A 22,705-nucleotide genomic window follows, 5' to 3' on the forward strand; every position below is an offset into this window, starting at 1 on the left:
CATGCCCAGGATTTCCTATTTCTGAGGCAGTTTGGCCAGGATTTTCTTGCTCTGATTTATGTGTCAGAAACTTTACTAAATGACTAATGCCTCAGCATTGCTAGTGAATTGTGACTAAAATCATTCTCAGGCACTGAAGCTCATATTCACATTATTAAAGCCTCTCCCCTTCCAAACTAGATTGGGTGCTCACAAACTACCTCTTAGGAGTGGCCATGGATTGATCTTGACCCCCAAACCATGCCCAAAAACTGTTTTGGAAAGTGATATTTGTCTTCACCTGAAGTGGGGACACGTATATTCTGGTAACACAGAGTTCTGAGTGTCCTTGTCCAGGGACACCCCAGCACCTTCACCAGTAGAGATACAGCCCACCATTGATTCATTCCATTCATTTTCTTTCCCTCAGTATTTAAATCTCTCCTTCTCCTGAGCAATATTGGCCTCTCGCTATAGTGAGTGAACATCAGAAATACAACTGCCATCTGTGGAAATTATCCTTTCTTGTCAGATGTGCCTGAGGTTCCTGAGATCCATCCACCATGCAGTCCACAATAGGCTGGTGGTGCTGCCAGTGACTGATTCTTCATATAGTTCTTGAACAAAATCTCTCCCTGTTCCTGTGACCTCTCTTTCAAACAGCTCCACAGTCACTTCCCATCCTTTGCTGCCTCCATACACACTAAGTTCAAACACCTCCCTCTCTCTTCCTCTCCATAGTGCACCAGACATGACCCTTACCTCCTGAGGTGGCACTGGCCTTTGCAGGCACTGGGTGTCAGGTCCAGCACTGGATTCAAGTTCCTGCAGAGGAGTCCTTGATGTCCTGGAAATAGCACAGCTTTCTTTTCACTGTTTTTTGGATGTGCTGCAGTAGCACTGCCTTCAAGTGACATGGCATCCTCCACCAAGACAGACAAGCCACAGCAAGATTGTCCACCAAAAAAGGTGGATCAGATAAGGGAAAGTCTTTGGGATCCAAAGCAGGAGATAGGCACAGAAACCACACTGCAGAAGATAGAGCCAAACAACTGAGTGACTGAGTGCTCCTAAAGCTGAAAGGTGATATTAGAAGGCATAGTAGCAAGAATGTATTCAAGAGGTGATTTTCACAGACCAGAAAGTTTAGAAGAGGCTGCAAATCAAATTTTCAGCCATTCAGAGTATCAATCCTACTCACTATAGCTGTGGTGAGAAAGACAGTGAGTCCTGACAGGAAACATGCAATATAAAGACATTGTCAGAGGCACAAATCTGCAGCTGATTGAGGTAATTGCTTTTGAGACAGTTACTCCTCTATGACTATAATGGAAAAGGGAAACCTGAGCATAAGAGAAGTGAAAGAAAATATCTGAGAATCCCTCTTTCATACAAGCACAGACACATTTCAGTTTTCACTTGGGCCTCTCTTGCCAAGCCACCACATTTCTCTGTCGTCACATCCTTGGGTGCCAGGCAATACATTCAAAAGTGGGTAATGTTTTTGCCAGAATGAAGTGATGCTTTCCCCAGCATGACACATCTTCCTTCTGCAAATGAGCCACGAAATCCTTGAGTCACTGGGGAAAAACCTGTCCATCCACTCTTGTCTGCCTCTGGGCAATGAATACAGAGCACTTCCAAACAATCCGAAACGTTCTTTTTTTCCCTGGGGAGGTTTCTGTTTCAGTTCTCAGAACTGTGTCCCTGCCCATGCTGTGCTGGGAAAGCAGGGCATCTGCCACCTCAGCAAGCAGCCCCTGTACATGCTCACACAGAGCAGGAGATGTGAGCAGAGCTCCCAGGGGAGGCTGAGAGCAGCAGTACTGGTGTGTGTGCTGCCAGCAACCTGCTGAGCCACCGGGCCCCCAGGATGGGCACTGAGAGGCAGCACACTGCAGGGCACCCCCAGATAGAGAGCTGTGCCCTGGCTCTCGGTGCAAGGCTGAAACAATGCAAAATCAGAGAAAAGCTGGGGAGAGGATGTAGAACCATATATATCTTGCATGTACAGCTGTCCTGCACCTCATAGAGGCCAAGACTTGCTTGCCCGTACAAGGAGAATTGCATCATGAATTAATGAAGGTTTATACTTATATTTTGGGTCCAGAGTTTAGATTAAGCTGAGCCTTAGTACCTCTTTACAGTAGCTCAATCCAATTACCAAAAGCATATTAAATTTTTCCTTTCAGATTCAAAAAAATGCAGTGAATAAGATAGCCTTTCACATTAAAATATATTTTAAATTACTCATGTTTCTCCTTGTATGTTTATTTTTTCCTGATACTTCAATGTTAAAAAAAGGAAAGTCATTAAAAAAATTTTCCTGGGCCTCAAATTATAACATTTTCATTTAGTTCAGAAAAGTATCAGCCCAGTCCCTGCACATGTGTTTCTGTGGTAGTGGCATGTCTAATGGACTAAAAGCCAAATTGCCTGCATTTATTTCAGTGGAATGACATTGGTAGAAAACTGAGTTACAAACAAGAAATAGATTTTTCCTGCTGGTCTCAGGGATGGATGGGCCTGAAGAAACAATTGCCTCTTTCTTCTACAGATGGTCCTACCAGCTCATACAGCCTTACTGGGGAAGATGAGGAGTCAGGGAGAGAGGGCTGAGTAAAAATGTTGTTGCTATCTCTGTCTAGGCTACAGCCCCATCTTTTACAAGCTCTGTAATTCCACGACACAAAATAAAGACCAGGCCAATCTCCTTCCCCACTTCATTTCACTTTCTAAATTATTTAGGAGAGGCTAAACTATTGAACTTGCCAAGAAAATTCAATTGTGCAGACCTTTTCAGCTCTCATCACCTCTTTTTTTTTCATTACTTGGCCATTCTCTGCTCTCTGGTAAAATATTATGAATTTTGTGGAACCTATATTGGGGCCTTTTGCTTCTTCCTCATGTGCTGTGGAAGGTATCTGGGAACTTTTTTGTTCTAATGGAGCATGGGATCATTCAGGCAAGAGGCACCCCTGGAGGCCAGCTAGGCCATTCCATTACTGAAATATCTGTTTTGAAGTAGGATCAAGATGCTAAATGCCTTATCCAGTCAAGTTTCACACACCAAGGATGGAGGTTCAGCAGCCTCTGGGCACCTTTGCCAGTGCTTGAGCAGTCCCACTGTATAACATTTTCTGGTTAGAAAATTTGTTCCATGGCTAGGAAGCACTTTCCTACTTGAAAAAGACACATTTCTGTTCAAGGCAAGATTAGTCCCCTCAGTTTGTTGGCATCCCCTCTGGTACTTACACTGCTAATAAGAAGCAGTCTTGGTCCTCTCTGAGGCCTTCTTTTACTAGACTAAACACAGTATCCATTTCCCACTTCCTTTCCAGCACAAAGCCCTCCATCCCTCTGACCACTATTGGCATCCTTCAGTTACAGTTCATGTTTCAAAGTTCATTGCTCTATGTTTGACATAGAGCAATCAGAAGCATATGCAAAATTGAAGTGAATTCTCACAAATGTCTTTGAATTAGAGCAGTAAGATTCTCCCTTTTCTGCAGGGTATACCTCAGCAGACTACTCTAAGATCACCTTAGCAGCACACCTGCCATAGACACCACCATCCTTCCCTTCCACAGTTATTTCCATAAAGCATACTTGCTGCCATCAGAACACCCAGCTCATTATTCCTTCCTCACTATCTGCTTATTAACACTCAGCGCTGTCTCCCTTTCAGCCAGCTCCATCCTCCATGTTTCCTTTGTGTAGGAAATAGTTTCTCAGTGAGTGTATTGGGTTGACACAATCCAACATTGCAAAGCCATGTTTAATCTTATCTACCTCCCAACCTCTATTTGCCTTTCATTCAAAATTTTCCTGAGAGCTTTGCATACTATTGCAGCCAACCACTTAAGGCTGCCTCGGTCACCTCCTCTCCCCACATTTTTGACTAAAGGGCCCAGATTTCCTTTTCTTCATATGTGTGTTACTGCCCTTATATAAGAGGTCTGAAACTAGGAATACTTGCCACCAGAGCTGTGCTTTCATGTCAAGGTCCCTGCCAAATTCAGATCACACTTTGTCTCACAATAATCCAGGAGTTTTCTGGGGAAAAAATTATACATTTGCTGCATCTTGAACAGTAGTGCCAGAAAGATAACCATAGAATCTCAGAATCAGCTGAGTTGGAAGGGACCCACAGACCTCAGTGAGTTTAAATCCTGGCCCTGCACAGCACCATCCTCAAGAATCACACCAGGTGCCCATGAGTATTGTTCAAATACTTCTTGAACTCTGTCACGTTGTTGCTGTGAACACTTCCCTGGAGAGCCCATTCCAGTGGCCAAACACTCTCTGGGTAAAGAACCTTTTCCTAATATTCCTCCTAAACCTCCCCTGAGTCAGCTTCAGGCCATTTCTTGTTGCTGGTCACTACAGAGAAGAGATCAGCATCTGCCCCCCTCTCCCCTCACAAGGAAGTTGTGACTGCAGTGAGGTCTCCCCTCAGTCTCCTCTTCTCCAGGCTGATCAGCCCAAGTGTCCTCAGCTGCTCCTCACACAGCTTCCCCTCAAGGCCCTTCACAACTTTGCTGCCCTCCTTTGCCTCCCTAACAGTTCAATGTCTTTCTTACATTGTGGGCCCAAAACTGCCCCCAGCACTCGAGGTGAGGCTGCCCCAGCTCAGAGCAGAATGGACAATCCCCTCCCTTGCCCAGCTGGGGATTCTGTGTCTCATGCACCCCAGGACAGGGTTGGCCCTCTGGCTGCCAGGGCACTGCTGAGTCTCGTTTAACTTGCCATCTACCAGGAGCCCCAGGTCCCTTTCCATGACACTGCTCTCCAGCTTCTCATTCCCCAGCCCGTACTTACATCCAGGACTGCCCCATCCCAGGGGCAGAATCCAGCAATCCAGCACTTCCCTTGCTGCACTTAATGTGCTTGGTGACTGCCCAGGCCTCTCATTTGTTGAGGTCTCTCTGCAGGGCCTCCCTGCCTTTGAAGCTCCTCCCAGTTTTGTATCAACTGTGAACTTCCAGTCCTGCATCCAGGTGATGAATGAAGATGTTGAAGAGCACAGGGCTGAGGATGGGGCCCAGTGAAACACCACTAGTGACAGGTCCCTGGTCTGATGTCACCCCATTCCCCACAACCCTCTGTGCCCAACCCATGAGCCAGTTGCTCACCCATCGCATGACATATTTATCCAGCTGTGTGCTGGACATTCTGTCCAGAAGGATCCTGTGAGAAACAGTTTGGAAAGATTTACTGAATTCCGAAAGAATTGCATCAACTGGCTCCCTTTGATCAACCAGGTGGGTTACCTTGTCATAAAGGAAATTAGGTTTGATAAGAAGGACTTTCCTCCCGTGAAGCTGTGCTGGCTTCAACTGATAATGAAATGATTGAGATCCAAATTTACTTATGATTAATCCAAAAACATGCTACAAGACACAAATTGTGCAATAGCTGGCACTATGTCCATAGCTGTGAAGGCAGGAATTTCTTCAACTTAGAGCTTATCTGTTAGGTTATGGAGATGCAAAATGTTGAGATAACTCTGCAGTTTCATTTTGAGTTACTAGCTGGAAAAATAATGAGAAGAGGCAAAAAATAATGGGAAGAGGCAAAATCATGAATGAGGAGTTAAGCACCTCAGTAGGAGAGATTTCAATTTCCTTCTAATCCCTTTCTTTGCTGGAACATGATTATCCCTGTTGTATTATCCTTTTCAGTCATAATTCCCAGCAATATAATTACCAGCACTGCTTTTACAATACCCGTAACTAAAATAGTTTTGCAATATGGAGAATGTCAACAATATGCATTTTGTTGGCATCCCTTCAGTTTTATTGAGCACTTCTTGAAGTGGCAAAACTCTATCCTGTAATATTTAAAGAATCTCCATGTAGAAATACATTTTTAAAGAAGATATAATGTGATATTCTACATATAAATAGTTTCACTTACTAAGTTCAAATTGAGTTGTGAATTAAATCCCTGATCCTCTGCTCAAAACACACTAAGAGCATCCTAATTCTGAAATTTCATCCTAGTAATTTAAACCAGACCCAACTCTTTCATCTGTTTAGTCCTTTACAAAACCTTTATTAAAAATGCCTAAAACATCACATGAGAAAAAACTGCCAACAACAACAACCTCAACTTCTGTTGCAGCTCAATGGTAACAACACTTAGCTTAAAAGCTAAATTTTGTGCGTACTGCTATTTGTTTAGGAAAAAAACTGTATCTATATCGCATGAATTGTCAAAAATTAAATCTATCAGTACTGTAAACTAACAGTAATAAATAAAATGCAAAATCTGGAAAGTCTTACGTCAGCAGAGAGAAATTACACAAACCATTCATATGTGAGTGGTTCTTTGAAATGGGAATTAATTACATCATTTATGTAAAACAGATTATTTGCTATGCCTAAACGTTGTTATGCGCCAAAATATTGCATGGTTTTTTCTACTGGTGCTCTATTGCTTAGTCTTCTGAAGTTTTCATTTGTTTTCAGGAAACATTTAACATATTCCTGCCATGTTGCACGAAATTGGTAAGGAAGGCAATTAGATCCGCCAGCTCCTTGTGTGCTGAAGTTAAAGGCCCCAAACACCATTCTTTAAAAAAGCTTTGTTGGAGGACAGAGGCCCAGCAGCCATCCTCACCTCTCCCACTGCTGTGCGAATTCATAGCCACCAGTGCACAGGCTGGCTCAGAGACATGGCCTAAACACCTCTTTGGGCTGGCTCAGAGACATGGCCTAAGCACCTCTTTGGGCTGGCTCAGAGACATGGGCCTAAACACCTCTGACTGGCTCAGAGACCTGGCCTAAGCACCTCTTTGGGCTGGCTCAGAGACACAGGCCTAAGAACCTCTTTGGGCTGGCTCAGAGACATGGGCCTAAGCACCTCTTTAGGCTGGCTCAGAGACACAGGCGTAAGCACCTCTTTAGGCTGGCTCAGAGACACAGGCCTAAGAACCTCTTTAGGCTGGCTCAGAGACATGGGCCTGAGCACGTCTTTGGGCTGGCTCAGAGACATGGGCCTAAGCACCTCTTTAGGCTGGCTCAGAGACATGGCCTAAGCACCTCTTTAGGCTGGCTCAGAGACATGGGCCTAAGCACTTGTTTGCAGTTGTTCCTCCACACCTAGGATTACCCTGTGAAAGGAGCTGGGGAAATCGATCTGCAAACAGGGACACTTCAACCGTCAGGAACAATTCCAGGCCACGTAAGGAGCATGTGGCTGCTCTGGCTCCTTTCAGAACCAACACTAAAACTCACCTTGGATACTCCATCCCTCTGCCAGAGCTTCCCCACTGCAGAGAGGAGTGTGATCGCTGTGCTCTCAGTCCCATAGCAGGGAGAGGAGCGGCTTCCTCTCGGTTTGAGTCTGTAAAACACCACATGGTGTTTATAGCAACTTCACTGTAAATCAGTGAAGGAAGCTGGAACCCAAGGAGTGGGAAGGCTCTCCCCTCCCAGAGGGGGAAACACCTATGTTACTCATTATAGCTGACATACAGTACATCTCACTATACCACAGTGCAGCACAACGCTGCCCACAGAGGGGGGACCGGACAGAGCTGAAGAAATCATGTTCCTTTTTCACATCAGGAAGAGGACAGCTCTGTCACTGAGGACGACATTGCACACGTCAGGAGCTGTGTTTCAGAAAGTCTGTTCCTGTGGCTTCTGAATCATCTGCTTTGTGGCAGCACTTGGTGCCAACCAGGCCCTGTGGTAATGCTGGCAGTCCCTTCCACAGACATTTGTGTTTGAGGTGTAACATCATCACTGAGCTCCAGAGCAAGGGACATCATGAGCCATGACCATTTCAGTGGTCCCCTGTAGTGATCACTTACACGTCACTGAATATCCATTCAATTTGTAATTAGCCACCTCATTAAATATTTCCCATTTTAGCACTAAAAAACCCCATTCTAGATTCTCATTCCTAATTCACTTTGTGGTCAAGATAAAAAATCTGAACAGCTATCACAGCTTTCCCACAATTTGGACATGCCAGGAGCCATTCCTGATTTTTTAGGTCATCCACAGATAAAAAGAAATATTTTCTGTTTCATGTAAATAACACATGATTTATTAGAAGTGTTCCAGATTACTGAGAGGAAAAAGATGAAGGCGATGAAAACTCTTGCTGATATTTCCTTTGCAAGGCTGTAGAGTAGCCTTGGCTTGCAGTAGTGTAAAGATGCTTTTCATGTGACCTTGTTCTTCAGGATAAATTCTTAGTGAGAATGACAGGCTGCAAATGCTGAAGCAAGAAGCAAAAGTGAAAAACACAACAGGAAAGAGCAGAAAGTAGACTAAATATGTGCACGAGTTGCTCCAAAGGACTTCACTGGTGTTTTATCAGGAAAATGAATATTGTCTGAGGTATCTGAGGAAATTATATTCCATGGCTTTTTCAGTCCAGGTCAAAGCCTAAAATTGTCTATACTTTGTAGTGTGATGCTGTTTTAAGACTGAAAGGAAGTCTATCATATGCAATACCACAAAAAGGAACATCCTAGGCAAATGGAGATTTTGGGGAAAACACATTTGGTGAAGCTTAACCTAGGTGCAGGAAAGGGGGTTGAGGATACAAAAAATGTACATATCAGTAGGGAACTAAGAGCAAACTTCAGAAGTATCAAAGGACTGTGGGATTACAGATTCCTACAGATGTCAGGGGGAGCTATTCAGGGAAAGGCCTTTGCTGAACAAATTAGAAGTGTTACAACCTCTTTTTCAAATTAAAAAAAAAAGTAATCTATTTCAAAATTTTTAACAATAAGTATCACTTCTGGCAAGTGGTCACAGAAAATCTATTTCAAAATAAAGCTTGTTACTACAGAAAACCCGTGACTTCATTTTGGAATTATGATATGTCATGATCCCATCATGTATTTTGAAACATTTAATCTTCACACTCTAAGAAGGAGTTACTCCAGGCTACATCAAGATTACTAGTGCTTAAGGGACCAACTTGAAGGGACAAGTGGTAGAACAGGCAGAGTGACTTTGTCATCTGGCAAAGAAGTGTCCTGCGTCAATGACAAGCAAGGGATTTCAAACAGATGTTATCTAATATTTGCAACTAGTAATTCCTCCTTTTCTGATATCATCTGACTTATTTTCCTCCTTGTGGTATCTCAAAAAAATTAGTATATTTTTTACTATGCTAGCCTTGGGTTTGATGGTGCTGCTTTTAGAAGACTTTCCTCAATACTTGCTGAGAAGGAGCTCAGGCTCAGAAGAGAGTGAACAAATTATATAGATTTTAGGAGGGAAGGTAGGAGCAATTTCCCACTTTGTTTTTCCTTTTACATATAAGAGTGCCAGTTTCATGATGAATTCAATAGAAATGTTGCCATTGAGTTCACCCTCTTGCAGTAATTTTACATTGTCTTTGAGAAAGTTTTAAAACAACTTTTCCTCTCTGTGACACTGATCTTACTCTTCTGAGAAACAGATATTTTCATTACCCCCGTGACCAACTCCCTGAAATTATTTACAAAAAATTTCTCAATAGGGACGCAATAGGGAAGATACAAAATGTGGAACAAAAAGTAATGGAATTCTAGAAATGCTAAAGAAGCCTTCCAACCATTTTTTTCATCTTCATCATAAGCCAGGAAAGTCGGCTTTGTTTTCCTGACTGTTTGCAGGCTTTTTACTCTGCAGATGTTCTCTGTAGACCCAACAGCATGGAGAGCTCTGGTTAAACCATATGTCCACACATCAATGCTCCTTTCAAAAGCTGCGTTTCCAGGGGTTATCAGCTCTCGAAATTTGCTGTCTGAAGGGTCTTGCAACCACATCACATTGCTTAGCAGCAAAAGTTGACAGCTGTGGACTTACACATCCAGATGGCAAAGCATGCACTGACAATGGTCATGTGGCTACATGACTCTCTTTGCTCTTTCATCAGGCAATTGAGGTTCTATCAAAATCAATGTTGTTATAACAGCTTAAAACATGTGCAATAGCTTTCTGTGGACAAGAGCATAGAGCTGACCAAAAAGACCAGTTAGGGACTAATAATAATAATAATAATAATAATAATAATAATCACAACAACAATTTGTCCTAAGTATTGTCTGGAGTTGAAAGCAAGTGAGGAGACAAAAGTCCTCATAAATTTAAATTGACTTTAGCTACTAGCTTTGTTTATTAATAAAAAATGATGCTCACATCAATATCTGAAAACTTGTCTCCTTTTTTAATCTGTTGCACTGAGCATGCACTGCTTTGGAGGTATGAGAGGTGACATTTATTTTGCGATAAGGCATAACATTTTTCAGGCTCAAAAAAGAACACAGTGATTTTAATTAATTTGTTGTTGATACTCTCCCAGGAGTCAGGCATTGCAGCTTGCTCCATCATACTGACACAAGTGTTCCAGCAGACAGGCAGAGTCACAGATCACAGACTGAAACCTAATGAAAACTAATAAAATTCCTTTGGTGTCTTATTTTCCAGCTAGATCCTCCCTCCCAGTCTGACATAATGGCTCAAACACCAGTGCTGACACGCATGGGAAGTGGTGAGAAAAGGTGACTCGTGGCAGAAGTCAGACTACAGACTGGCAGCAGTACTCCTTTTTGGTAGCATCCTCCCCTCATGTGTACCCATTTCATAGCATGTCCCCACTTCCCAGAAGTTAGCAGAGCTCATTGAAAGAGCGTTAAACTAAATAATAATAAAAAATAAGCCCGGGGGCAGCACATTAATGTATTATTCTATGTTTCTATATTAGCTTATAACAGTTGTGGAACTACATGCTAAATGTTATGCAGAAAGCAACAGATTTCATTTCATTTCATAGTTGTGTGCTGCCCAGGCTAAATGGAAGATTTAACATGCAGTTGGTAACAGCATAGGAGTCTCCATGGAGTCTTCTATATCTTCTAAATAACTAAAAAAAAAAAAAAAAAAAAAAAAAAAGAGAATATCACATTTTAGAATGTAGTTATTTTGCAAAATGTATAAAGTATGCAATTTCCCACAAGAAAAATTGCATAGACTATTGCAAATGGATAATGAAAATAGTATGAAATGAAATACAAAAGTTTAATTTAACCTTCCTTAAAAATGCCTGTAATTCTGACCAAGGCCTTTGCTCTCTGTTCATGTTTGCCAATTGTTCCTGTATTCGTAGGGAATAAAGACAATACTCCTTGATGCCTTCACATCAGCATCTTTTGAAAGTCTAGGCACCTTCAAAATACTGACAAGTCCAGACAAGGAGTATGAGAAAAAAGTACATGATAGAAATTTCAATATTTGAGCATTTGTGAGTAACAATGAAAATCTAAGTAAGAGCAGCAGGGAGTGATGGTTGATGATGCTGAGCTAAAGTACAAAGGGAGATTTTTAACAAGTTCCCTCTCCACACCAAAACTGCCATTGTCACAGTAGCTGCAGCTGTAGGGAAGGGCTGGGGGGAAGGGGATGGTTTCCTATCAGAGCAGTTCAGCTTGACTGCTTCTGGTTTTTATTTTTAACTTCTGGTCTACATGTCATTTTAACATCAGCAGGGGAAACTGAATACTTTCTGCATTTTTGACAGGCAATACCAGGGGACTTCACAGCAAGGAGCACCTGACCCAAGAGAGCAGGCAGAGCTGTGGTGTTCCCCTGCCAGGCATGTACAGAGCCCCTGCCAAGGAAGGGGTATGTGAGAGCTGGTGTGTTGCTCTTGAGAAGCTCTTGCACCAGTACAAAAGAAACTCCAGGGAGAAGAGCTTTTTCCCCTCAGGAAGCAAGTGTGAGTCCCAGATAGCCAGGACCCTTTACCAGGGAGGACCTGCCACCCAATCCTCCTCAATTTCACCACAGGAACCAGCTCTTCCTTCCAAAAAGCAGCCCATGGAGGAAGTGAGGCCTTCACTTCTGCCCAGGCTTACTCAACAGCTCTGGGGTCAGAGTGTCCCTGGAAATCACTTTCTATTTCTGCCCAAGGTCTGAATTTTTTGTCCTACATATTTGAGCAAACTTCCCTTGGAATCCACTAAGGTGGCACACAGGCTCCTGATCTTCTCTTTCTGACAAAAATAAAAAAGTTCACTTTAAGAGGAGCAATAGAAAAACACCTTGGCCAATATTCTTCTTGGGAGTTGGGAGACTTTCCTGTAAAGGAGTAAAACTGGGTTCATAATCCATTTAAATAAGGAAGGGATATGATTCAACATCTCCCACATCCTGGTTGAGTAATCTAAACAAAAAAGCACCAGACCATCTAACTGGCCATCTGAAGGAAAAAATTAGTTGGATCTAGACCACTCAGATCCTCTGGTGATGGGACCAAAGTCTTTATAGCTAACCTGGCCCCCAGGACACTTTTGCTTCAGGAACAGCAGTGTGGGAAGAGTGACTATTACAGATTCAGCACAATCTATTAACCCTCTTATAGTGTGCTAGCATGCAACTAGAAAGGGCTCCTGCTGAGGTAAGTAGGCTCCCTTTCACAAATTCAGTTTAGAAAAATTAAGAAGTTTGCTAGAAGTCACCCAGAAAGGAAGAAAGACTCAAGTACCCCAACGTGCAAGGCACCACTTTCTGAGTAGGGACACTTAGTTTTCTCAACAAAATGGTATGACCAAAGTGGAAAACTCCACAGCAACTTCACTGTGTCACTACAAGATCCTTGAGCTAGAAAACCTTTATGAAAGCACATAACACTACTTGAAGGTGCACTCTGCATTTTGGTTTTCCAGTAATCCATCTGCTAAGAGAAATTTCCAACACATGTAAAGTGCTATTGAAAAGTTATCTCCCAAAAGGAATGTACTGAAGCCTTGCATCTCATTCTGACAATGAAGTTACAATACTTTTACCACTGATACTATCCGGTTTCTGTTCTCACTACAGGGAGAAACCACTGCTTTCCAGGAAAAAAACATAAAATTTTCATTAAGTGACTTGGCTTCTGTGTAGATAATTTACAAACTCACAAATGCAATCACCAGGAAAGGCAGAATGAGAACACAAGAGAATGCACAACTAAATGTCAACCCACGTGAGACAATAATCTGATAATGAGATTATGGGCACAAAATCATTGAGCATGGACAAGGGTAAACACAGTTAGATTTACAGATGTCTCATGGAACAATGCATAAGAGTGAAATAGATACTCTTTACTGAGGTGAGCTAGAGTTGGTATGCATTCTTGAGTGGGATTATAAACATTGACACCCTTGAGTTTCCCTTGGCATTGAGCAAGTTCCTTGGAGGGAAAACCCCACTTTTGAATGCTTTGTAAAACACAATCTACATCTAATGTGCCATGTTAAAAATGGTAAACAATAAAGATAAATACTTACACCATTCAGTACCTCCCATACACAGGCTCCTCAGTGTTCTCTTTTCAGCTCTGTCATCTTCTCTGATGACTGAAATATCTCGCTCTTCTTCATCATATAACTTCCTTGAATTTTCATCTTTCATGCTTAGAAAGCAAGCTCAATGGGAACTAAGAAGTTCCTTAAACACAAGTGGAACTTACAGTCAATTAATTTTTAAAAACAGAGAGAGATTTCTTTCAGAAGTACAACCCTACAATACACAGTGCTGACAAAATGGGATCCCTGTCAAAACAGTGTGTTGTCCTCGTGAGTGATGCTCACAAAACAAGCCAGATAACAACATGCTGCTTGTGAAAGACCCAAGGCCATCAGTATTTCTAACTTGACCAGCTCTCTGCTCTGGTGTCTCAAGCAGCCCTAAAAGGGACACCATCCACCCCACCAGGCACACTGTGCTATGACAGAGAGAAAGCAACAGCTGCCTTCCTTCCATGAGAAAAGTTTATCAAATTGCTTCCTGATGCCATTTAACAGTGCAGTCACAGAAGCAAAGTGCTCCTAGTGAAAATCAAGTTTCACGGTCAGGTGCCACAACATTCCCATTCCAGCATTAAAATCCCTGCAATCATTTTGACTTGAAGGACTTGTACCATTAGATATGTCTTGCAGCATTCAGATATTCCCCAAGAACCATTCTATCTAGGACCTCTTTCATCTAGGACTGCATGGCTGGACGCTGTTGTCTGCTGGAAGTTGGCTAGAGAAGACCATAGCATTATTTATCTTCTTGAAATTAAGCAGATAAGCTGAAAACCAGAACATAATTTAAAGGTAAGTTAAAATTTTCCCTCTAAACCTCCGATCTAGCTTGAGGCAAGGAAATTCATGGTACTTGTATATGATGCACTCAAAAAAAAAATTCAAGTCTTACCACACATCTTAGCCTTTTTAAAGAATGATGCAAGTCTTCCTTTAAGAAAGAAAAACGAGTAATCCCCAAAGCTTTTCACCAAAAAATCCCCAAAAAACTTTGAAGTTACTTGGCAAAAAACCAACAGAGAAGGAAAGAACTTGCCAAGCCACAAAAGCCAACAGGCCGTTAGGCAAGTGCACCAGCGCTCTTTGGTGACATGCAGCTTGTCAAAGCAATGTTTGCTTATGAGAAACAAGAACACGGTATTACTGACCTGTTCAACCTGTTCACTTCAAATACAGCACAGGGCAGCTTGGTTTGACATTACAAAGAACTCTGACACTCTTTACAAGATCTGTAAGACTTCAAGTTCTCTTGTTAACAAGCTTTGAGGAATTCAACCAAAAATATGTCAGGGGAATCAGACATCAGCTTTCCTCCTCATTCAAAATATTTGGAAGTTATTTGCTTAGTGATTGTTATGATTGCAGTTCTGACAATTGGCGTTTTTTTCCACACACAATCTAATACTTCTATAGAAGAACACCACATTTTCAGTTGTATTTCTTCTCTTACTACCAACAGTACTATTTTAAGTCATAATCCCCAAATAGACATTACTGGTTTTCTTACTACTGTAAAATAGTGGAGACTATTAGAAAGAAAAAGACAGTCAAATCAAACACACAGATTGGAGTGGAACTTACTGCACCCTAGTAATTCTAATTCATTGAAAGACCTTATTTTTCCATGTAGGAATGCCATTTATGTTTGACTCAACACTCAGCAAGCAAGGTCTCCTGCTGCTGCCAATGGCACTGGGTTTTGCTGCTGCACATGGTAGGGCTCCTTGTAGACATGTGCCCGATGGCTGACAAGAGGGAAGACAAGCTTTGACCATGACAGCTCTGGCAGTTTGTTGAATTCTTCAGTGGTAATAGCGTTTCCATGTTGGTGTCATCCACCTCTCCTGAAAACAGGCTCCTTTCTCCAAATTTCCCAATTTATCAAGAACAAAAGTGGCACAGGCTTGCTCCCAGGCAGACCAATTCTAGATGAAAAAGAACCTTTTCCAGAATGGGTCAGTGAGTTGCACACTGATCCTAACACATGGGATGATCCTGGATTGGCAATAACTTGACTGGAACCTGGAACAATTTTCATGTGCGACAATCAGAGAGGGAGATTTTTTTACAACGTTCAGAAATGGTCTCTCCGCTCCTACAGAAATGTGCAGTAGTAGTGCTCATTTGTCAGACAGAAGAAAAAGTTGGGTAAACACTGAGAATTTCTGAAATCCCACCTTAGGAAGTTTTTAGATACCAGGATGCAGCCATCTTGTTGACAGTATAAATGAAAAGAAAAAGAAAAAATTTGTACAGTGAAATATAGTGCAATAGAAATAAAAGGATGCAAGAACAGTAATCTACAGTATTACAAAGATGCTATGCAGGAAAGAAATTCCTTGGCATCTAGAAACTATGCCTCAGTGTCTCAGCTATAATACTCCTACATTTTAAGTACCAGGATCTCCTGATCTGTAGGTAACTCATGAGCATGTGCTGTTTGTTCAGGGCTTATTAAATTTGGAACAACGTGACTACTGATGAATCAGTGTAATTCAGTGCAGTACAGTGCCAACTAATTAATAATACAGTGCAGATCTCCTGTAAACCCTTCCCAAAATTTAACCATTATTACAGATAGATCAGTGCAAAAGTATTTCTTCTATGTACAGAACCAATTAAATAAGTGATTTTCCATAAGAAACTGTCCAAAGCAATAAAAGTATTCTAATGCTATTGTGTAAATTCCAGTTCCTTCCTCCTTTGAATGCTATGCTTTGTCCTAGATTATCAAATGGAGTTCCTAAGCCATTAATGAGTACCTTTCACTGGAGCATGTAAGTATACTTTGTACTTCTGAAAAGTCACATGGACATTCATATTAAAAAAAAGTAAACAAAACCCCAAAATGAGAAAACAGTAACTGAAGGCTTAGAGACTTTTAGATGAGGAACAGTGGAAACTTGCTTTTATTTGACTCTGCAGATGCAACTACATACATCAGCAAGACTGTATCACAGTGATCAGCACAAAAATGTTCTCTGAAAATTTCTAAGGAATAGAGACTTTCACAATACAATGAGGTATGCATAAAATAAGTTTACAAAATTAAGAATTACAGAGCTACAGAGAGGACTAAATTACAGAATGCTTGCTGAAAAGATATTAAGGAAACACAGCCTTCTACCAAGTTTTCCTCATTTTAAGAATAGTACTTTCACTTAGGTTAGGTAAAGGAAATGTTTGACAGTCTGCAGGGAACAGCCTATGAGTCGTCTTGCAGCGGAAGGAAATCCCTGAGACGTACATCCATGTGCTATTGCAAGTGGAAAAAGAGGTAGGCAGGAGTTCCCTCCCTGATGTATCTGCCTCTGATGGTTATGCAAAAGCAAATACCAAGCTTTGAGCTCATCTGGCCTGGCTGTTTTAATCCTTTAGCACATTTCAGTTGGATCTTTTCATTGATAATAGTCAAACGTACTGCTAGTGGCATGCTTTCTTCTATGCCTAATGCCACAGATCTGACATTACAGCAAATACTGTTCTGGCAACATCCCCCTGCTGCACTCAGGGACCTGGGCAGAGATGGATTGCTGCTCTTGAAAACTGCTCTCTCGCACTTGTGTTCCAGTTCTAATATCTCTCCACTGGGCAAAATCACCACAGCTGCTTTTCTGCTACTGACAGAAAGAGACATTAAATAAAAACCAGTAGTACTCTGCCTCTTTCCCAAGGCTCTCTTTTCAGGCTGTGCTTAGAAAATTAAGTATCTGGGATATTTTTCAGTTTCTGTGTTGTCTCTAACACCTCTCTTATGCCCCATGTTCTGTTCTCCCAACTCTGTACTCTCCTGTTAGGAATTCCCAATGCAGCCTCTGATCTTTTTTAAGTGAGAAAACATAACCAACTTCATACTAAAGAAAGAAAAAGAAAAAAGAAAAAAAGGGAGTTTGGCCAAAATCAGTTCAAGACATTCCACAAGTTCAATGTCAGCATGCCTTAAACAGTTTGACTCAGCCTGCATGCTACAAGATTGATCCCAACAGGAACTCTTGCCCTGGGTGAAGAGTCCCCCTGAAAGATTAAAATTCCTGCAACAGCTACAGGTAGGCAGAAAGAGATAAGGCAGCAGATAACAGGGAACTTCGTGGCATTTCCTGCAGCCAGCCTCCCGCAGGAGCTGGCTTTGGTCCATTCAAAGCATTTGATGTATTTAATCCTACCCACATGTAGTTCACTCAGAGAGGCAACTTGCAACTTGTACTACCCAGCGCCTAAACAGGGGCGTTTAGTTTCACATATACAAATAATAAAAATAGCTAAAATATAGGGATGTTTTAGCTATTTTTTTTCGTATGATGTATATAGATATAAATAATACGAAATCCGTAAAACATTAAACCACGTTAAAATATTAAACCATACGGAAGTGTATCGCATATATAAAGTATGTGTGTATATAGGCAGGTATGCATGTATAATTTCCAGGAGGTTTTGTGCGGCTGGAGCTGGCAGGGTCCGAGGAAAGCCGGACCGGGGGGCTCCAGCCCCGGCCGGGACCCTGCGGGGCAGGTGAGCCGGCGGCGGATGCGGGGAGCAGCCCGGGCCTCAAGGAGTTACAGGGACGATTACTTCATGTTCCCACCGGCTGCTTTCGGCCGCCCCCCCGGCCCGTTTCACAATCCCGGCTCTCGAGCAGCCCTGTCAAGCCCGGCGCGCTGCGAGAGCACACACCCCTCGTGTATCTGCTTCATTGCCGGATTTTCCCAAGGCCATGAATAATCTCGAAGCCCCCTCAATAAATACACGTTCAGAGATGCCCGGAGCTCATTCAACCCGCCAGCCTCGCCGACGACAAGGGGCCAGGGCCGGAGCCGAGAAGAAGCCGCACCATGAAGTTTCCCCGGGACTGTGGCTGCGACCGTGCCCGCGCCGGCCGCCGCCGGCTGCCCACCCTCCGCGCCGCGCTGCTGCTGCCGCCGCTGCTGCTGCTGCTGGTGCCGCGGGCCGCCGCCGCCCCGATGCCCAACGCCGACTCCTCGGGGGAGGCAGAGCTGGAGGAGGCGGCGGATCGGCGGGCGGCGCTGCCCAACAGCCTGAAGCTGGCGCGGCTGCTGCACGACCGGGCGACACAGCTGCAGAACGAGGTGGGTACGGCCGCACCGCGGGCAAGCGCTCGCTCGCTCATACGGCCGGCCCGGCCGCGGCTGCCTCCTGACAAGGTGCGACCAAACCTCTCCGTGTCTCTCCCCAGATGTGCGAGAAGTTTACCGTCTGCCAGAACAGCATGGAAATGCTCCTCCACAACAACCTCAACCTCCCCAAGGTGACGGAGGAAGATGGGTGTCTGCTCGCCGGCTTTAATGAGGCAAGGAACAGCTCTCCTTTCCCATCTAACCCTGTATATCTGGGGCAGGTTTTACCTGCTCAAAAGAACAGTGGAAGTTGACCTAAAGATTTGTGCCGGCTCTAGCTGGCTTTGGCCAGACCTCCACACTACAGAAGCATCATCTGCTAACCTGCACACAGCATTGCGATCAAGGCACTTTGAACTCTAAACTGACTTTCTCACCTTTCTCTCATTTCAGGATAAATGCTTGAGAAAAATCTCCAGTGGGCTTTATACATTTCAGACATACTTCAAATACATACAAGAAACTTTTATTAGTGAAAACCAAAAGGTTGAATCGCTATCCTACAATACAGAGCACCTGGCACAAATCATAAAACAGATGGTGAGTTGGTTTTAAATTCCCTCATGATTTTTGTGGCTTAATACTGATGTGAAGTCAGAAACAGAAGATGCTATGTGAAACAGAGGATGCTATGTTTCAGTTCCTTGAAAAAACAGGTGACAGTTCCTTATGGTCAGATCTTACCCTTATGATTTAGAGGTTTTACCAAGTTTTGCTTTCTTTTCTTAAAGAAACAACTCTTCTTCCTACTTTTTATTGGTAGTTGTAATTTCCAAACCACCTAAACGCATCATTGTTTTAAGAACAAATACACTAAACCAGCTGATAGAAATAGGATTTCTCAGAGAGCTTGTCTATAATTGCAGAACTGCAATTCAGCCTGTACTGATGTTGGAACTCACTGAGAAGCAGAAGTCAGCAACTTTTTTTTAAAGCCCACATTAAAAAAAAAAAAAAAAAAGAAAGAAAAGAAAAAGCCAAGTGTATTTTTACAATGTTATTTCTCTTTAAAACTCTCCAAACCAAACTTCCCAAACTTCTAAGCCAAGCTGTATGGTATATTGAGATATTGCTGTCAGTATATCAGACAGCTCCCTACCGAAAAACACATATTTTGCTTACAAATGATCTTTCACAAAAATACCAATTTCTCTCTTGATCTGGTAAACTAAAATGCTATTAATTTCTGACAGACATTTTTCATGTTTTGGAAAGCTTTGAAAGATCACATTTCAAAACTTTACTTAATTCATGTAGTTCTTGCTCATTTTAATAATCCTTAATATGAACACATCCCTTTGTCTTTGGTGAAAGCATTTGCCTGATTAAAAATCACCCAGGTAAGGACTGCAGAAGTCTTGGGGCATTATTTCCTTCTAGGCAATTTTCAGCATGTGAAAAACCTATTGTGCATTGTGTGTTTGCCATACCTTTCCTAACATATTTACTTATGCCCATCATTCTTTATGTGAAAGGAAGCTGAACTGCTTTTTTCACACTGTGCTAGCTGAGAATAATAGTCCTGTCATAAGACAGCAACTGATTACTGGCTTCCAGCTTGATACACGAGTTTGCAGAAAGTTTGTTTCATAACTGAGAGAGACTAGGTTTGTTGGGTTTAGGCCTTTTTTTTTTGTTGTTGTTTTTACCAAGGTAATCAAAACAGGCAGAATTAAACACAGTGACCAAAACCAAAACTTGCACTTGCAGAAACTGTGGAGTTTTTGAGAAAAGGCCTTGAACTTCAGGTTGGAAATTTTTCTTTGTGAGAGAAAAATCTGCTATTTAAGGACAGCAAAGCCAGAATCCATCACTTGTGGTTAAACAGATCCATCAGCATGATACGTGTCTGGATATCCAGATACAAACTTTAACAGAGCACAAGCAGCTGGGCATACCAGGAAAAGTGGATGTGATCAGAACACACTCTCAAGTAGTCTGGATAGGAAGAATATTTCTCTCTTATATTTCACAAAAAAGATGTTCCAGAAGGAGGTTGCATCTTTTTGCCACTTGTTAAAAGGTAGGAGAGATCCTAAACACAGGATTAAGCAGACACTTGCTAGAACTTTGGACTCCAAATCACCTAAAACAGCTCCATTATTTGGGTATGTAACTCTTGTTTTCACAAGTCCCACTTCTTGGGACAAGTTCTTCAAAGGCCTTTATGTACTGGGTGCACAATGCTGTGAGTCAGCATTAGATAAATAACCCATTAGATAAATAACTTTTACTCATCTTGTAGTTATGGTCCCACATATCAGTGAAAGTTGGTGGCACTTAGTCTCATATGTGACTAAATGCCTGGAAAGTAAGAATTAAGCAGCTAAACAAGTCTGACATCTTTGGAAACTTGTTAATCTGCTACAAAATGTGCGAGTACTCCAATGTCAGCCGATTAACTTGTGACTCAGGATGGAGCAGTGCAGGTTACAACAAACCATGATCAGCATCTCCCTACCTAACCAGCCATATGACTGCCAAAAAGCAGGAGGAGTGTATTGATCTGCTCAGAGCCTGTTGGACCACGATGCCACAGGCTGCATTCAAACCAAAACTCTACAGCCCAGATCCCCACACAGCAGTCATAGCAGGCACCAGCATTCCTCACACCTCTGCACAGAAACAGGGCTGGGGGAAAGCACAGTCCCAGGAAGTGCTGTTGACTGCAGTACAGAAAAAGTGGAAAAATGCAGCAGGCTGGGAAAACACAAATGGATGCTCTATAACAGGCTCAGTGACAGTGCTTTAACCAAGGCCCCCAATATTGTCTTTCTCACAGGTGATCAATCCCGAAGAAGTGATCATCCCAGATGCAGCTACCCAGGAATCCCTCCACACAAAGCTGAAGTCCACTAAGGACTGGACAGAGAAAATCACCATCCATCTCATCCTCCGAGACTTTACTTCATTTATGGAGAAGACAGTGAGGGCCGTGCGCTATTTGAAAAACACCAGGAGTTTCAGTGCTTGAATGTTTTAGTTCAGGCACAATCCTTTGGTTACAAATCTGTCAGGTGGCAGATAACAGTGTTGTTCTGTTTTAAGAACTAGAAATAGTAACAATGGTTGGATCTATATACATTCCCATTTCCTTTTAGGAACTTATTTATTGTATTTAAGATATTTATTAGGTTTTAATATTTTTATTTATATTTTCAATATTTAGAAATAATTTAAACAAATTATGTATTTTATTTCCTGTCTAATGGTACTATTCAGATATAAACTTATTTAATATGTATTCAAAAAAAAATTTCAGAACCCAGAAAAAGTTTTGTATAACTTATGTTTTTTATACATTTGAGAGATGATATTTATGACTTTTTTACCTTTTTAAGACAAATAAAAGCCAATTTTTAAGAAAAAGCTTGTATAATCCCTGTGAACTTTAAATAAGACTAAAGCACTCTAATATATCCAGCTTCTAATACCTGCAATTATCAGAATAACCACTTTCAAGAACATCCCTGTGTGATTAGGCCAGTTCTCTACATAGCACATATGTACACACATAGACAATTTGATTACCATACAATTCTTAAAATAGGATATAAAGGAACCAGATGCACTGAAAAGTACACTTAAGAATGAACAAGATAAACCATCAATGCTCCAGAGAAACAAATGGACAAGTGCCTTATATTTATTAAGAACACCCAATAAAATTGTTTGTAAGGATCTTCTTACAAGTCAAATAGTCTCTTTTAAATAAAGTGGTGAGACAACCACATTAACCACTTTGACACAAATACTATCCTCTGATTAGTTTTATTGCTGTCATCCAGGGGAATTTTCCAAGTTTGGTTAAACATTTCTGGCCCCTACTGCAAGAAGTAGAAAAAAAGAAATTTAAGTTATTTCCTTAAGCAATATAAATCAACATATTGCCGCTGAGCAATGCAGCAACATGCATTTGTCTTTTATATTTCACTAGTATGGACAAGCCACATACCATGAATGCATATTCTTATGTGGAAAAAAACCCCTCACAAAACAGAACAAGACTTAAGCCTGAGTACCAAACCACTGAAACTTTCCTTGGCTGCATCATCTGCAGCACTGTAGCTGTGCAGGCACCTCATATACCCCAACTCAGAGGAATTCACAGACCACACAGGGGATGCAGGCAGCAGAAGTCCCTCAAGCTTTGCCCCTACAAATGGTAGATTATGAATTACCCTCACTTTTCCTTCTGGCACAGTGGTGAAGATGCACAGATGAAAGGCATGCCTTGGAATGTGGATAAGGATGTCAGCAAACTCTCCTCTTCCTCTGA

At 42.0% G+C, this 22,705-nt stretch overlaps 1 protein-coding gene across 1 annotated transcript; it reads left to right on the forward strand.

The window, feature by feature from the left end:
• The first annotated feature begins 18,123 nt into the window (after positions 1-18,123).
• Positions 18,124-21,638, forward strand: IL6 (interleukin 6). Its single transcript, XM_059487837.1, has 4 exons — positions 18,124-18,378; positions 18,486-18,599; positions 18,820-18,966; positions 21,209-21,638. Exons 1-4 carry the CDS (start codon positions 18,124-18,126, stop codon positions 21,398-21,400), a joined length of 708 nt encoding a protein of 235 aa, XP_059343820.1. The 3' UTR covers positions 21,401-21,638.
• Positions 21,639-22,705: the final 1,067 nt, after the last annotated feature.

The sequence above is a fragment of the Ammospiza nelsoni genome, chromosome 1 (assembly GCF_027579445.1).
Source record: "Ammospiza nelsoni isolate bAmmNel1 chromosome 1, bAmmNel1.pri, whole genome shotgun sequence".
Classification (NCBI taxonomy): domain Eukaryota; kingdom Metazoa; phylum Chordata; class Aves; order Passeriformes; family Passerellidae; genus Ammospiza; species Ammospiza nelsoni.